The sequence below is a fragment of the Alligator mississippiensis genome, chromosome 1 (assembly GCF_030867095.1).
Source record: "Alligator mississippiensis isolate rAllMis1 chromosome 1, rAllMis1, whole genome shotgun sequence".
In the NCBI taxonomy this organism is placed as follows: Eukaryota; Metazoa; Chordata; order Crocodylia; family Alligatoridae; genus Alligator; species Alligator mississippiensis.
Window position 1 is genome coordinate 149,254,199 of NC_081824.1, and position 17,113 is coordinate 149,271,311.

General features: G+C 45.9%; 1 protein-coding gene across 1 annotated transcript in view; it reads right to left on the bottom strand.

Annotated features, from left to right (window-relative positions):
• The window catches only part of RAB4A (RAB4A, member RAS oncogene family), a 38,193-nt gene extending 21,290 nt beyond the window's left edge, over positions 1 to 16,903 (bottom strand). Inside the window, exon 1 of the mRNA XM_006269856.4 lies at positions 16,702 to 16,903. Within this exon, the coding sequence (XP_006269918.1) occupies positions 16,702 to 16,732 (31 nt within the window). The 5' untranslated portion in view covers positions 16,733 to 16,903. The remainder of the gene's footprint in view (positions 1 to 16,701) is intronic.
• Positions 16,904 to 17,113: the final 210 nt, after the last annotated feature.

Consider the following 17,113-nt stretch of genomic DNA (forward strand, 5'->3'; position numbering starts at 1 on the left):
CAAATTTTTGGTTGGCTGCAGTCCCCCAACCCAGCACTGTCACTGCCTGCCCCAGCCTCCTACTGGGAAGAGCCCAGTGCCGCTCTCAGCAGCAGCCCGCCCTCGCCCCGCACACAGATCCGGCACACGCCCCCCCCCCCCCCCCCCATGACATCCTGGGGTATGCACAGCAGTGGAAACCACTCCCCCTGGACGAGCTGCGGCTATGTCCCATGCCCCATTCTGCTACGTAGCATCTGCTCCTGCCCCAGGGACAGCCCCACTCGCTCCCCCCCCATGGGGCCTAGATCTACACCCCCTCCCCCCCCCCCACTTCCCCAAGAGACTTATTGGCTGTTCTCCACACTGCTGGGCTGTGCTCCCGGCCACCTGCATGCTGCACCACAGCTGTGTGCATGCACAGAACATTTAATCAGCCACATTATTGGCCACGAGTCAAAAAAAGCTGATTGCTGATACTCTCAATTTTCCTTATATCAGTGCTGATCCAATATAGGACCAATGCATCGGTGCATCTCTAGTTAGAAGGGGTTTTTTTTGTTCTGATTGGTGGGTATTCTAGATAGTATCTTCTCTAATGGGTTGAGAAGTCATTCAACCTGCCATCAGCTCTTGTCTGAACTTCTGAAATAACCCATAGGTGCCCTTAATAGAACATTTTATTTTCTACACAGTGGTTTTCAAAACTGTTAGGCAGAACCCTGGAGTTCCACGATAGGTCATCAGGGGTTCTGCAAAGAGACTGGGGATAACGGCAGAGCCAGTGAGGTGCCAATGAACCACCATTGCTGGGCTGGGTCACTTGGCATCGATCTTTAGGAAAAGGGTAGGGTTTTCACAGCAGAAGTGATATGAAAGGACTCTGACTTGAGGAAGTTTGAAAGGTACTGCTCTATGCCACCAGTAAGGGCTTCACAAACCACAACTGTTATGGAACTATTACATATACCATAAAAACTCAGTGAACTCTGAAAACTACTGAATTTCCCCTTTTACAGCCCAAAATGGTATTAGTAACTGCACACGACGAAGTCATAAACTTAAAAGATTTTCCACTTGCACAAAAATCCCCCCCCATCAGAAAAGCCCAAAGAAAGTTGTGAACAAAAGTTATAACAAAGAGAGAGTTTATTTCAATTTAAATTCTCCTATGTATAACATATGACAGTATCTCTTTAAAAATCCTTTTGAAATTTAGTCAGTTCCAAAAACTTAATTAAAATTATTTTCAGGTACCACAGCTGGCCAGGTTCCCTGTTAGATTTTATAGTTAAAAAACACAGAGAACAACAATATTTGCTTTAAAAACATTTTGTGTTTATTTTGTTGCTATGTGAAAGATCTATTGCATAGTGAGTATTCTCAAGCACATGAAGTACACTTAAAAGAACTGCATAAAATACTTTCACTAATTGTAAGAGTTACTTTGTAGCAACTGGAAAGAAAAGCTACCTGAAAATATTTTTTTTAATTGACAATATACACCTAAAATAGCAGCACAGGGATTATATGTTTGCCATCTCTCAGTCATCATTTGTATCACAGTAGCACTACTAATACAATCCTAATCCTGATTAGGATTTTCTTCTGCCAAACATCCACATTTTTTGAGGCAGGTAACATGTAATCTAAATGGCTGACTAGATCAAGTTTGCTGATTAAAATGGCCCTGTCTAGACCACAGATACACCTTTCTTGGCAGCACTACTCTCAAACAAACTGCTCTGCTCTACAAAGGCTCTTTCTCAAACTGGAAGCAGTACCATCTACACATGACACAGAGGGTGGGCTAACAAGCACCAGTGAGTGACAGTGCTAATTAACCCACCCACAGCAACATATGGATACGGCTACACTGCTTCTAGTTTAGGAAGCTGCACATCTGACATTTTCAAGGCAGAGCTTGGCCAAGTAAATTTGCAGTTTGGATGTGGTCCAAGATAGGGTCATCCAACTTCTGACTGGCTGGGGGCCGCACATGCTATGCTATATACCCCAACTCCCTCAACAATGTGGACCCCACCCCGCCATGCTATAGAGGGTTTCTGGGTCTCCTGGCTCTGCAGTCTGAGCTGTGCTGCCCCCAGGGTGTGGGCAAGAAGCAGAAGCAGGAGGAGGAAGGTGGAACCTGGAGACTTCAGCAGCAGCAAGAGAGCAATGGGGAGAGTGGTGCCTAGACTGTGAGCCTGGGAGCTGCAGGCTGCCAGTTGGACAGCCCGGGACCCCAGAAATTTCTAACTAGCAGCTTAACAAACTTTGATGCAAATGAACTGCATTAACAGTGAAGCTAATGCTGCATTAATGAGGTATCCATAATGTGTTACCTGAAAATCTTGTAGTTAGAGCTTACTGGATTCTAATGTGCAAGCCAAATAGGAATCAGTCTTATTCTTTCAAACAACTGAAGAACCAATATATAGCAAAGGTTTTTTTTTTTTTTAAATATTAAAGAAAACAGACATTTCTGAATACAGTGGGAGCAAATCTGTGAAATAAAGCAGTGCCACTTTTATACAGTCAGTTCTGTGATCATAAAGGAACTTGGAATTTAAAGTGAAGGTAAGTTCTTTGAGGAGAGAGATGGCCACACACTCAAAACCTGTTTTTGGAAGCAGTCTACTTCTAACAATAGGCAAGAACCTACGTTTCTGAAAAAGATGCACTATACATATTTAACTAAGCATTTCAAAGCTTTCTTGGTGAACCCAGGAAACTTGTAATCTCAAGAATGACAGCTAATGCAGACAACATGTATCTCTTCTAAACCCCCTTCCCCCCCCATCAGGCTCCCAAAACTGAGGTGAATGTATTAAGTGGGGAAACTGGTTTTCTGACTGGGACAGATGCACCCTGCTGTATTCCTGCTCCACAGTGCAGCAGCTGCGATATTACTATTAAGGAAGCTCAGGGAATACAACGGCTCATTGTTCTTCCCAGGTATAAAGAATCCTCTCTCCTTTTTACTGGTCTCGATTTTCCACTAATCAAGCTAACCTTTCGTGGGGCGATTTTAGTGTTTGCTAGCTGCTCCTGGTCTCTCCCCCTTATTTCACCAACCTGGAGACTATTTAGCTCTTTTCAAAATCAAAGATCTACCCATCGAAATGAGTCTTCAGCAGCAGCTAGGGCAGGGGTGGGCAAAATGCAGCCCACGGGTCAGATCCGGCCCATGGAGGGTCTTTGCCCAGCCTGCAGCAGATCCCTTGGTCCTGCCTGGTTCAAGCACCGTCCAGCCCATAGTTTGTCCTGCCGCCCTCTGGGCACACAGGGGGGCTGGGGTGGCTCTACAGCTGGACTGCCTTTCTAGGCAGCTCAGGTGAGAATGGCTCCTTCCAGCTGCCAAGGCTGCTGGTCCCAGCCTGTGGTACTAGTGAAGACCCATGGCCACAGCCACAACCCTGGCCCACACCCTGACTGCTCTGCACCGCCCACCCACACTGAGCAGCGACCAGGCAGAAGCTGCTGCTCAGCATGGGGGGAAAAGTGGCCCCTCCACCTCACCACTGCCAGCCAGTCCTTGCTGCAGCTGCCCTGAGCCCACGCCTGGGCTGCCCTACGGCTCCTCTGCACCATCACCGCTTCCCATGGGGTGACTCAGAGGCAGCGATGGCAGCAGACAAGAGCTGCAGGGCAACTTGGGCACAGGCAGTGGTGAGGGGCCACTTTTTCTCTGTGCAAGCAGCAGCTTCTGCCTGGCTGCTGCTCAGTGTGGGCAGGTGGTGCAAAGCAGGCACAGGGCAGGCTGGGGTCAGGGCTGCGCACTGTTGGCAGTGGTGGGGAGGAGCCACAGAGCATGCAGGCTCTGGGCTTTTGTGGGGAGTGATGACCAGCTTAGGGGGGCATGCCTGCTGGCTTGCTCATGCGCATGTGGCCTCCCCTGGACCAGCTCCTTTGCAACCATCCCTTCTCCCCCAGAGCTTGGGGGCAGAAGCCCTAGGAACTCACGCATACAGCACGCCCCAGCCCAGGACCTGCAGCTGCTGCCACAGGGGCCCATTGGCTTCCATAGCAATGGTGGTGGGCAGGGGGAAGGGAAGGTGGTAGGCCTGGGCCCAGGCATCTCCAGTTGCTAGGGGAAGGCGGAGCAGAAGCTCCAGTAACTAGGGCCATGGGTGCTATAAGCCCAGCCAGCAGTAACCACAGTCCTAGGGCTCAGTGGGCCCATCTGCCCTGCCCTGCCCAGCGTGTGGGGAGGACTGTCACCCTGGGGCATGCACACTTCTGTGTCACGCACACCCCACCATACCCACACATCCTCCTCCACAAACTCCACCCTCCCCCACACATACCACACCCACCCCATCCCCCCACACACAGCATGCACACATTCCCCCTACACACTTCCAGGCCCCCAACCACACCCAATATAAAAGAGTAAGATTTTATTTTTAGCTATTTTGCAACTGCCTCTATATGCACTATGCAAACATGTAAATAAGGACAAAAATATTTCTGAAATAAAATATGTTACAATAGATGTTTGTTTTTTAGTATATGATTTTGTTTTTTTTCCAGTTCCAAGACGGCAAACCCATCTTCCCAAAAGGAGTACTTCCAGGGGCAAAGGGAGGAACTTCTGGTGGCAGAGGGGTTAGGGGGCAGGACTTCTGATCCCAAGATGGCAACCACGGGGCAGGGCAGGGCAGAGCTACCCTTACAGCCCTCAACAGCTCATCAAAACTCATTAAGTAGCCCTCCAGCTGAAATAATTGCCCACCCCTGAGGTAGGGTTTCAACTTTTTAATTAAGAAGGAAAAGAAGGGCAAGTCAACTCTCTGTTCTATACAGACACAACTCTGGAAAAAAAATCTTTCTTTCTTCATTCTGCCTTTCAACATGAAAACGTGTATTACATTCTGGAACACACTGCATGCAAAAAAGGTATTATTGAACAAACCTATCCTGTCCTTTTTTCAAACAGTCATATTTCATCTTGATCTTTTGCAAATTGCATAGTATGACTATGCAATAAAAAAAATGTTCTGTTTATTAAATGCAAAGCCTTCTGATTTACTAATACACCAAGCAACAGGTAAAATGAGGGTCTAACTACTTCTCACTCTGCCAGTCTCACAAACTTCTCAAAATACTCGCTCTAAACTACCATCATAGCTATATCAACTGACAGTTACAATTTCTCCATTTCTGTAGTTTTGGCAAGGTTTACTTTGAATGATGTCTCTGAAATATACTGATCCATGCTACAGCTTTAGTATGATTCAGAAACCTATCTATAACAACAACAAAATTGCATTGCATCTGGGTCCCCTTGGCCTGGCCGTAATTTTAACATGTAATCAAATGCACTTAAGGAAACTTTTTATTTGTTAATTGTTTACAACACAGAGCACCAAATGCAATTGAGACTGTAGTGTCTGTAGGGCTGCTTAATTGCATGCGACTTTCCTCTTAGACTCTTCTTCCCAAAACAGAGATGAAAGCAAAAAGCCTTGTAAGTCACTTCATTTTGTGGTTTGTTTTCTCTCAACCCAACTGACAAAGCAGCTTTGAGTTCCTGCATTCCACTTAGCTGTCAAGGCTGTTGCCCTAGAGAAGTCTCTCTTTTAAACTCTGCAGTTTTCTTCTGTGCAGTGCAGCTGAAAAGGAGTATGTCATTTAGACATTCCACAAACATTTGCTGCCATCACATCAGCCGTAAACACAGGTTAAAAAGTGTTAAGAATCCATGGTTGTAATCAAGAAATGCTATAGCTAGCCACAAAGCTACACAGAATAGGTTCAACAAGGAGCCCAACTCTGTGGCTGTATTAATGTGCAAGACAGTATATGGAACCCATTTACTCTCCTGCATAGACTATCTGCTTCACTAGGCCTTTTGAGGGATTCAGGGGAGAGGGGGGCCAGCAGTACATGAGAGAAAAAGCAGTAGCCATTGGGGATATTCCTTTTCTGGCATCAGTGGGCAAGAACTAGCAAAGCTTTGATTCCACCCATAACACTGCACTGGTCAGCACAGCTTAGCTGGCACATAATGGCCGCGTCCAGACCAGCACAGTCATGTAGCCTGCAGCACCACATACCTCAGGTTCGGGCATTTCCTGTACGGCTATCTGGCAGCATTGTGGGGTGTTTGTTTTTTTTTTGATCCCTGGAAATCCAGGAGTCAAACAAAAAAACCCTCAAAATACTTGCACCAAAAAGTGGGGTGGTGCATGAGGGGACAGTGCACGTTGTCCAAAAAATGGAGCCTTGCTGGCCAGAGCTACACTCCAGCTGCCAGGCAGGCTCCAAGAGCAATGGAGCTGCAGCTTCCCTGGCCCTCACGTAAGGCTGCTGGGGCCACCAACTGCACTCGTCTCAGCCTCCCCTACCCCACCTGGGGCAACCTGTTGCATGCCACAGGCGTTCCCCAGCAGCAGCACAAGGTGTCCCGCTGCTAGTTGTTCCCGGAGAACCAGATGTCCACGCTTGTCTGGATGCAGCCAATGGGGACAAAAGTAATGAAACCATGTTTTATTTTCTGCTGCTTTCAAACGGAAGAGAGACGAAATTGCATTGTTCCTTACCCACGCCTTAAATAATACAGTAGTGCATACCTTATTTCAAAATGTTGAAACTGGGCTCTCTGCTGGACTCTTCCCAACTTATCTACAGCCTTCTTAATGTGCAGTGCCCCAACTGGACATAATGGTCCAGGTAAGACTTCACCAGTTCCGAACAAATTAAAAGAATAACTTCCCTTAACTTAACAGCAATGCTCCTAGAATCATAGGAAAGTAGTGCTGGAAGAGACTTCACAAGGTAACATAGTTGAGCCTTCCACTCAATACAAGATCATCCTTAAGTGACTCTAAATCATCCTGGCCAAGTGACTGGACATCCTGCTCTTCACTAGGTAGCCTGTTCCAATGCTTTACCACCCTCAAAGTCAGAAAGTTCCTCCTAATTTCCAGTCTAAATTTCCTCTGCTGCAGCTTGAGTCCATTGTTCCTAATCCTGCGCTGGACAGCCACAGTGAAAAGTCCTGTATGCTCACTAAAACTGCCTTTCAGGCATCAGGTATCTTTCTAACATAGCCCAGTATACTAGGACGGGGTCATCAACCAGGGGTACGCTTACCCCTGAGGGTACTTGGGAAGGCCCCAGGGGGTACATGGTAGCAGTGCGGAGAAGCGGGGGCACTTCCGGTTCTGCTGGCAGCACTCCTGGTTTCACCCCCCCCCCCCCCCCCCGCTCATTGATTGGCTGCTGGGGGACGCCCCCGCCTGTCAATCCACCAGCCAGGTAATTCCCTGCTTCTCAACTGCAGCTGGGGGTACACCAACCGAAAAAGGTTGTCATACTCCTAGCACAGGGGTTTTCAACAAGGGACTTTCCATGTTAAACGAGGAAAAGACCACGTCTCAGAATCAAGTATTACATTGAAAAACCTCAAGAAAAACCCAGAAACCAAGACATTTGAAAGTTGTTTGCTTTTCTATTTTTTGTTCAATAAACAAAAATAATCTAAAAACCAAAACAGTTGCATGTGTACTATATTTCTATGGGATGAAAGGACTGTGGTTAAACAGCGCGCATGCAAGCCTACTATGTCTAAAGTGTTAATAGGAATAATGTAAACAATTGGTAGTATAGTCTTATAACACAAAAAGTCACTAGTTATGAAACATACTACACAACATTTTTTTTTAACCTGAAGATTTCTACCATACTCTTGTTGGCCTTTGTTTGCGTGTCGCAGTTATTTTACTATTCAAGATTACAACCAAAGCTTCCTTTTTATGTGGTCATTTAGCTTTTTATTCAATTCTTTACAATGCAAAAAAGTGCCCCAAATATTTTACACCTTACTAAGGATAACCTCCTCCTTCCTGCTTCCACTTCCCACAGAATCCAGCTTCATTCCAGCATGTGTGACCAAAATCTGATTGTGAAAACCAGGTATGAGTTCTGACGAGAAAAATCACAGTTTTCAAAGACAAGTGGATACTTAACTCCTCTAGGTACACTTTGGATCTCATTCACATTACATATATATTGATAGTGATAGGTAGGAAAAGAATTCAATCTAATATTATAACAGCTTTTGAGCCAGCATTTTTGTTTAAAAAAAGTTATTGCATTTGGTACCTTCCCCTTGCACCATGGTCTCTGGAGCTGCCTCGGTTATATAAGAACTAGTGTAAACTCCCACATTTTTCCAACATTATCAGTAGCAAATATAACCGGAAAAGAAATGTACAGCAAAAGCGCTGTTATCCAGCATTTTACTAACCAGAATATCCTATGAACTGCAATTCTGGCTGGATGCAGGGGGAGGGGAAGCTCTCATGCAGCCGCCACCACCCACCACCCTGCACTGCTGCAGCTCCACGTCCAGCCAAAACGTCCACCCTGCACTGCCGCCGAAAACAGCCATCCTTAGGAAACTGGAATTTTTAGATACCCGGCACCCCCCATTCCCCACATGCTGGATAACAGGGCTTTTACTGTAATATCTATTATCTATATAAATAATTATTTGCAATAAAAAAGCCTAAGAAACAAACTGAAAGAGCAAACGTTTGCAGAGTCCATTTTTAAAACAGTGCATACACCCTGACAAGGTTGAAGCAGTCTTTCCTATGTTGATTACAGCACTTAGAACATTGAGAACAATGCTAATATAGCTGACTAGCTTATCTGACATTATGAAAGCATAGGAGCATGATGACCGCAGCCAGCAATATTGAAATATGGACTTTCTTGAGTACATGAAATATTCTGCCATTTTTAGGTTGTGAAATGGATGACTGAAACATGCATTTTTGCAAGGACATCACACACAGGACTACTTGATTTTGACACATTGGCTGTATCTACACAAGCAGGTATGTGCCTTTCCAGCAGCACAAATAGTAGTAGCACAAATTTGCGCTGCTACTTCATGCCACAGTGCATGCACCTGTCTGTATGATTTGCAGAGGGAACACATTGTCCTGCTGCTCCAAGTGCTACAGAGGGGGTCTGGCTGGGGCACAAGGTGTTCAGTAGGGGCTAGCCATCCTCTGCACTGAAGCATCCTGTGCCCAGCCACCTGGGGGAGCAGGCAGCCTTGGGCTGTCCAAGGCTGCCTGCTCCCCCATCTCCATCATTATGGAACCCCCATGCTGAGACACCCTGAACCCCAGCCAGCTGCTCACTGGGCTGCAGCATGCCTCGAGACAGGGGGGCAGGCAGCCTTGGGCTGGCTGTTCAGCTGTCTCCGTGTGTCTCAGCACAGGGGCACCCCCATTTCTGCGTTTGTCTGCCATTTTCTGTTGTTGGGTTTGTTTGTTTTTTCCTGCTGGAAAATCCCAGTATCAAATTTTGCCCCAGTGCTGCAAATTAGCTGTGCCATACACTGATTAAAGATGCAACTTTTGCAGTTTATGGCACTGCAAAGAGGTTTGCAGCGCCACAAATTACATGCGTCTCCACGTCTGGATCCAGCCATTGTGATCTTCATTAACTGAGTTCTAAATATAAATCATGCATTCCATGATAAACCTGAACTAATGATCTGTAGAAAAGCCTTGTTTTTTGTACCGCTGGTAAGAGACTACATTTTACACTAGCAACATTTAAAAATCAAACACTGAGGTTTTTTTGTGCTATTTTGATTAAAAATATGGGAGGCAACATAAAATAAACTGAATTTGCTGTTTATTCATCACAGATTCTTCTGATAATGCAGAGCTGGATTTCAAGTTGTTAAGGAAAATATTAAATTTTTAGTAGCTGGAAAAAGAATTGTTAGCATTTTTGAAACCTGAAAAAGCATAGGAGGCAGCCTATGATCAAGGGGAAATATATTAACTGTATGTATAAACAGTTTATAGTGAAATAATTAACTGTTCACGATAGTTAAAACTATGCCAAGATGTCTGAGACAGTCTGTAGCCTGGATTTTTTAAAAGAAAGCACTGCTTTCCTCCACATTTGTAAATTATCTAAAAGCAAAAAATCCACGACTGTTAATGTTCTTAGATTGTGTAGGTTAATTGATGCAAGGGGAAAGTTTCAAAGCAAATTCTACTGCTGCAAAATTCATAAGACCATACACATAATGGCAATCAAATGCACCTGTCAAAGTGGAATGGAACACTTCACTTCTACTCCATTATTTGCTTTCTATATTATACCAGTCTAAGACAAAGGTTAAAAACTTATGGCCCGTGGGCCAGATACAGCCCACAAAGGGATTGCATCTGACCCGAGACTGCTTAATCCAGTTCACAATTTACTAAGGGCATGCTGATTTTGCCAGCTGGTTTACGTTTTGCTAACAGCCAGCCTATCTGCTCCAAGCAGGTGCTAATGCCCATAGTGGAAGGCTATTCTCCTGGCTGCAGCCTGCATTCACAGTTGGGGAACGACACTTGGCCCACGGTGCCAGCCAGGTTGAAAGCTGTGGCCTACATCTGCAAAAGGCTGCTGACCCCTGGTTTTAAGAAACAGCAATCTCAAAGTAATGAAATCTGCCAAGCTAAAATTAGTGTATTTGGTATGCAACTTGAGACGCAGGTATGAATAGTCTGTGAGCTAGTACCAGCCACAAACTGACCCTAATTGGAATCTTGCTCACCTATGTTAATAGTCAAGTACAGTAAAAGCTCTGTTATCAGGCATGAGTCGGGGAATGGGGGGGTGCCAGTAATCTAAAAATGCCAGTTACCTGAGGCACGGGTTTCTGGCCACATGTGGAGTGGTGAAAGCACAGGGTGGTACATAGTGGCCGCTACCGCCACGTGCAAGCTTCCCCCCCCTCCTGATGTCTGGCTGGAAATTCTGGTTAGAGTGTGCTGGTTAACACAGAGTGCACAAACAGCTCTTTTGTGACTTTTCATTCCTATAATTAGGAAAAGCACTTCTTCAGAAGTAGATGGCATCTTTCTAATCCTGAGTTACTACGCTTGCAGTTATGTGTAAAAAAAAAAACAAAAACGAAAAAACCAGACAGACAAAGTTGGAAGTTTCTCTTTACTTTAAATGTTGTTTTGTTCCCTTTTTGAGGGGGTGGGCAGGGAGGAGCTTATACACAGCAGAAAAGACTACAAAAAGACAGACGTGTAAAACCACATGCTTTGAAGAGATTCAATGGCAGATACTATAAAAAAAATACTGTCAGCTTGCAAAATAAGTTTATCTTAAGAAAAATACTGTTTCCATAAAACTACTCATTGTACATTTATGTCCTACAACGATGGAGACAAAGCATGCCATAATATTTTAGAGGTCAGTTTTAATTCTAATGCATCAATGTTCCAAACACATGATATGGAATGGTACAAAGGTTTCAGTCACTCAAGTTACTCTTAATTTAGAAGCTACTATACCTATACAAACATTAATGTTAAGATAAGACACCAACAGCTTTAATTATGAATTAGAGAAGCAGAAGCTGATAATGAACAGGATCAACTAATATTGTATGCAACGACAGGCCATTGCTTGTAAATTAAAGAAAGCTTCCCATTTGCCGTCTCCATCAATATTAAGTTATGTGTTCTTTTTTTCCCCAAGGCTCCAATAAGCTCTACTGAAGTCTAAAAAGCTGACTGACTACCTCTATACCTTTCTTCAACACAAGTCTGTTCCTTCAGTGCTATTCCATATGTTGAAAGCCCTTGCCATGCTACCATGTCAAGTTTCCCTGTCGTCTCAAAAATATTATTTTGTCATACACACACACACTCCGCCTTACAGAGTTGGCTTCCTATCCTAACCAGTTTCAGATGAGGGAATGCTGGTTTTGCATTAATCCAAACTGTCATACAGTAACCTTTCCCAGGAGAAACAGACACCTTATTTTAGTATGTTCATGTCTTGAGGCACAGTGAAAGAGTTTACAGTATCAGTTGCTCTACAGCCATGTAGACTTTGGTGAAAGAGTGGTAAATTATCATGGATTAGCTTCCTGTTCCGGTGGGGTAAGAATATGTGCCATCTGCTCTGCAGTAACCATCCAGGCACATGATAAAACTTCACCTATTTACCCCATAGCAAAAAAACAGTGTTTTTCAAACTTTTTAAACACAAGACACTCCTCAGAAAATGCCAACTCTTAGCTGTCACTTACTTTTTGACTACAGAAGAATTGCTCTATTGTTTTTCTGGTTCAAAGAACCCCAACAGGCCAGAATGTTTTAGACACTATGGATTCCTATTTGAAATCTCCAAGTCCACCTTGAGAAATGTGTAGGTGTTTACACGCCTAGCAGTTCTAATATTGTGCAACAGCTTGGTTCAGAATCACTGCCACAGAGTCTTTCAAGCACTGATGCCCCAGGTAATATGCAAACAGAATCCTGAAGAGCAACAAAAACAAGAACAAAAATTATGCCAACTAATTCACTGAGAAATCTTGACAATATCTTCCATCTCCCTCACACCAAGTATCTACAGCCAACAAAAATTGCTCCATTCAACGTTCCTGTACAAGATAGATGTTGACAAACTAATTTTGTTCTAAAGTCACAACAGATTTACTCAAAATTGAACTGAACTCGTATAACCTACATCATAATAACAATTAACTATAATAATCAAACATTCCCAGAATTGTATTTACAAACTAGCTATTTCAAATGTAGCCTATGTGCAAGATTTCAATAAAAAGGTATCAAAAGAGAGGGCCAGGGTTGCACCTTAGAGATTAACTAGTTCAGAGAGACATGAGTTTTCATAGGCAGCAACCTACTTTGCCAGGTTGTGATTATTATTATTAGATATATCCGATGAAGTAAGTTGTTGCCTATGAAAGCTCATGCCTTTCTGAACTGCTGAGTCTCAAAGATGCCACCCTGACCTACCGTCTGCCTGATTTCATAACAAGACAGCTAACCACCTCTAGGGGTGGTTCAAAAGGGGACTAGACAACTTTATTTTAAATATGATACTTAGGGATAGAACCTCAAACACAGGATTTCTTAGGTCACTGAACACTGGGAGCTGTAGGAAGCACCTCTTTCTGCATATGCCCTACTTAAATACTTCTTAGCATCCTCTTCCTGCCACACACTGGGTGCGTCTACACAAAATGCTAAATGCGCAATAGACTAACTCTACTGCACATCAGTACATCACAGCAAAAGCCATGCTAGTGTACTAATGTGCAGTAGAGTTAATCCACTGTGCATTAGGGGTTTGCAAAATTTCGGCAGGTGTTTTGTTTCTAAGCTGTTTCAATGCATTTTAAGCTCAGAACAGCAGCGCTGAAACTGCAGTGGCAGCCAGCTGAAACCCAGTGTGCAGATCTGGGGGGCCGTGTCCCTCAGGAGGACTGCAGGGCTGTGCCAAACTCCCCGGGGGGTATAGGCCCCTGGATCTGCATGTGGGATAACAGCAGGCTGCTGTTGCCACCTAGGGCCAGCACCAGCACTGGGTTATTCCCGGTGCTCGATAAGGGCTATGCCAAGAACAACCCAGGGTTGGCGCTAGCCCTAGCTGGCAGTAGCTGCCTGCTGTCATCCTGAATGCAGATCCAGGGGCCCACACCCCCCAGAAGGAATCTGGCACAGCCCTGCAGCCCTCCCATGAGGTGTGGGCCCCCAGATTTGCATGCAGGATGATAGTATGCTGCCGCTGCCGGCAAGTGATAAGAGTTTTGCTTTGAACAGTTTGAGGTGCAGTTTCCCTAAAACTCCTGCACCTATCTCCTTGAAATGTAGCGGGTTTAATGCCCTCCGAAGGGGCTACCAACCTTGTAATTTTCATCCAAATCAGGCTTAAAATGACAAAATTATAGGCATTTTCATGATTCCCCATTATAGCCTATGGGTGAAACGACAAAACAGTTTTGAGGAAACAAAATGGAACAGTGCTTCGAAACAGTGAAACGAAACACTGTCCCTTTGAAACAGCAAAACAGAAGTCAACACGACACCGTGCTATTTCACACAGTCCTACTGTGCATTAGCATCGCTAAAAAGGCATATGCCAAAACTACTGCACGGTAGCTCCAGTTACTGTGCATTGAGTTAGTACCTATTAATACAGGTACTAAACTTAATGTGCAGTAACTATGACACATTAATGTACATGTAGAGGTGCCTGTGAGAGACCAGCTTATTTGTTATGCCTTGATAATGGGCCTAGGTCTATCAGAAACTATAAGTTGTCTTTAGTTGCTAGAAGGAGGCCACTTAACATGCAAAAACCAATTTCTTCAGACAACAAACAACAAAACAGGAATGACAGTGATGATGACTACATGTTAATAACTAGGGTGTCAAAGGCAGACATGGAGCAGAGAACTACAGCTAGTGCTCACAGGTTTTCAAAGACATCCTAGGAGCCACTGGATGCTGCCCAGTGAAATAATGCTTGGATATGGGCACAAATAAGGGAAATGAAGACAGCTCTGTAGTTGCCAGGGTCTCCTGTGGCCACACCTCCTTCCTCGTCATCAGGTAGATAGATATCCTAGCCAAGGCCAGGGGGAAACTGACCAGAAGGATTGGCTAGATTGACCTCTACTATGGACTAGTATGGCATTTCTTATACTCTTAATACAAACTATAAGAATATTTGTGAGCCTGAAACCATCATAATATAATAATACAAGATTGAAAGATGCTAACTTTTCAATTAATCATAGAAAAGTAGGGCTCAAAGGAACCTCTGGAGGTCATCTAGTCCAACCCCCTGCATGAGGCAGGATCATCCCTATCCAAACTATGGCATACAAATCAGATAATAAGCCTGGGAAACAATTCTGGCCCTGGTTGGCCTGGCATATATTGGTTCCTGCTTTCTTCAGTCTCCCCTCCCCCCACCACCTCCAAGCTGACAATTTAAATCACTGTCCAGCTAGATCACCCCAATGGCTGACAGTCACAGCTGTCACCTCTACTGCTGTGCCTCACAGCCATGGAGCTATCCCCAAACTGTAGGAATGTAAGGTTATATCTGCCCATCATTTATCCCCAATTAACTTCTGTGGCTCAAAGATCTGCAAGACAGTATGTAGACTGGAAAATAAAGCCTGTGTGAAATCCACTCTGACCCTATAGTGCCTAAGCTCCAAGATAACATGACAGGTGGAGAGGGAGCTGAAGACTTATGGAGGCATCTCAGTTTATTCTGGGAGTGTCAGGCAGGTGGCATATTAAGGTTATTCTCAGATCTGTGCAAAAAAAAGGTTTAACTTCTCCTAAATGAAACTTATACTACATCCTCCCAAAACTGAGAGGTATTCATCATCTCAGAAAGGCTGTTCTGTTCTCAAAGTGGAAGTATTATATGTTTGAGGAGAATAAACCTTTTATTGAATCAGCTATTAAGTAAAAAGTGCCAGAAAGCCCTGCTGAAGCTCCTGATCTATAGAGAGCTGGGCAAGCCAGGTGAAACTAACACAATGCCTCTTTCGGGCATGCACTCGGCTTCATGCAAGGATGAGCCAAGCTGAAAGTAAAGTGCTGGGATTTTTGGGGTTTTTTTTCATGTCGTCGGTTAGCAGCCAGTAGGGCATATAGGCTCATTTACTTACCCATGCACAAGGAATATTCTGGAGAAGAAATTACTCCTGGGAGGTAGTAGAGGGTCTCCATGCTACTACTACTCTGCCTCAGAGGTCCGTATTACCAAAGCTATTTCAGGTAGTGAGCAGTCACTGAACAGCACGCCCATATTATAATATGATATTGCCCTGGATTATTTTAATTTGACTTAATATGGGGATACATAGACAATTTTATCACTTCTCATTGTCCTTCCTCAAGCCCTCCTATGATTTCCTGTACTTACTTGTAGCTTCTCTTTTATGTTGTTGGGGAAAAGAATCACATCTTTCCATAAATCTGTAGGCTGTCTACTACCACAAGACTCTGCTCCTAATTGGGATTTCTGAGCTCCACTGCAAGTAATGAATAGTCACGTTCTGCTAAAACCGTGACTCATAACTGGAGTACCACAGTGCCTGGCCCACATGGGACAGCAAAGGCAGTCTCCTTCACAGTCCAGGCATCCTGAGCCTGCCCTGCCGTGTCCCACGGTCAAACGGATCCCTGCATCCTCTCCTACCAGTTCTGTGAGCATGCGAGGAGCAGATGAAGGAGCAGAGCTGAAAACCACAATTCCCAGTGGCCCCCCCCACTGCCACAGGTGGGCACCATTTTTTTTAAGTTTGGTGTATTCCCCCACTCCTCCCATGCTCCTGGAGCAAGTTGCTGGCATTCAAGTTCCCAGAGGAGCAGCTACAGCACCAGTGCTGTGCTCACCCCCTCATGTATTGATCAGGGACAGGCAACAAAAAAAAAAAAAGGAAAAGAAAAAAAAAAAGGCAGGGTCCAGCCCCTGCCATCCTCACTTTGCACAAGCAGTTGCACATCTAGTAGCCACGGCCACCCCTTCCTGTCCCCTGCAGGGGTCTGACACTCTCCCAAAGTCCTCAAATCTGCCTTGGCCGCACCGAGTACAGCCCCGCGCCATGCTCCGGGGCTGCTGAGCCTGCAGGTATCGAAGCCGATACCTGGAAGCCGAGACGACAGGTGCCGAAGAATCACAGAGAAGCGGGGCGGGAAAGCACCTCCAGCCCAACCCTGCCAGAGGCAGGACCACCCCTATGCCAGCAGGGCCAGGACAGGGACTCTCCTCACCCCCCAGGGTGGTAGGCCCGGCTCCGGGCCCGAGGCCGAAGGGGGAGCAGGGCACGGCCCCGAGCCGCCCCGGCGCCGCAGTCCCCGCCTCACGCGCTCGGGGAGACGCGGCCGCTCCTACCGTAAGTCTCAGACATGGCCGTCTGCGACATGGCGGGGCCAGACCCCCTCCGCCTTGGGCTGCTGCTGCTGCTGCTGCCCGCCGGCGAGTCCCAGCAGCGGACACCGGCCCCTAACCGCCTCAGCCGGGCCAACCGCCGCAGCAACGGTCGCGCGTCTGCGCCTGCGCGCTCCCGCCCCCCCTCGGGGCGGGGCTACGCGTCTGCGCCTGCGCGTTGCCGCCTCCCCACCTCCGCCACCAAAACAAAGCGCACGTGCGGCGCTTGGCGAACTGGGCCGTTGGGGGGGGGGAGGGAGCGTCTGCGCAAGCGCGCGTTCCGCCCGTGGAATGTAACGGCGTGCGACGTCAACGCCGCGCGGTTGGCTTCTGATGTGCCCGGGGAGGGGCCTCCTGGAGCCTATAATGGCGTCTC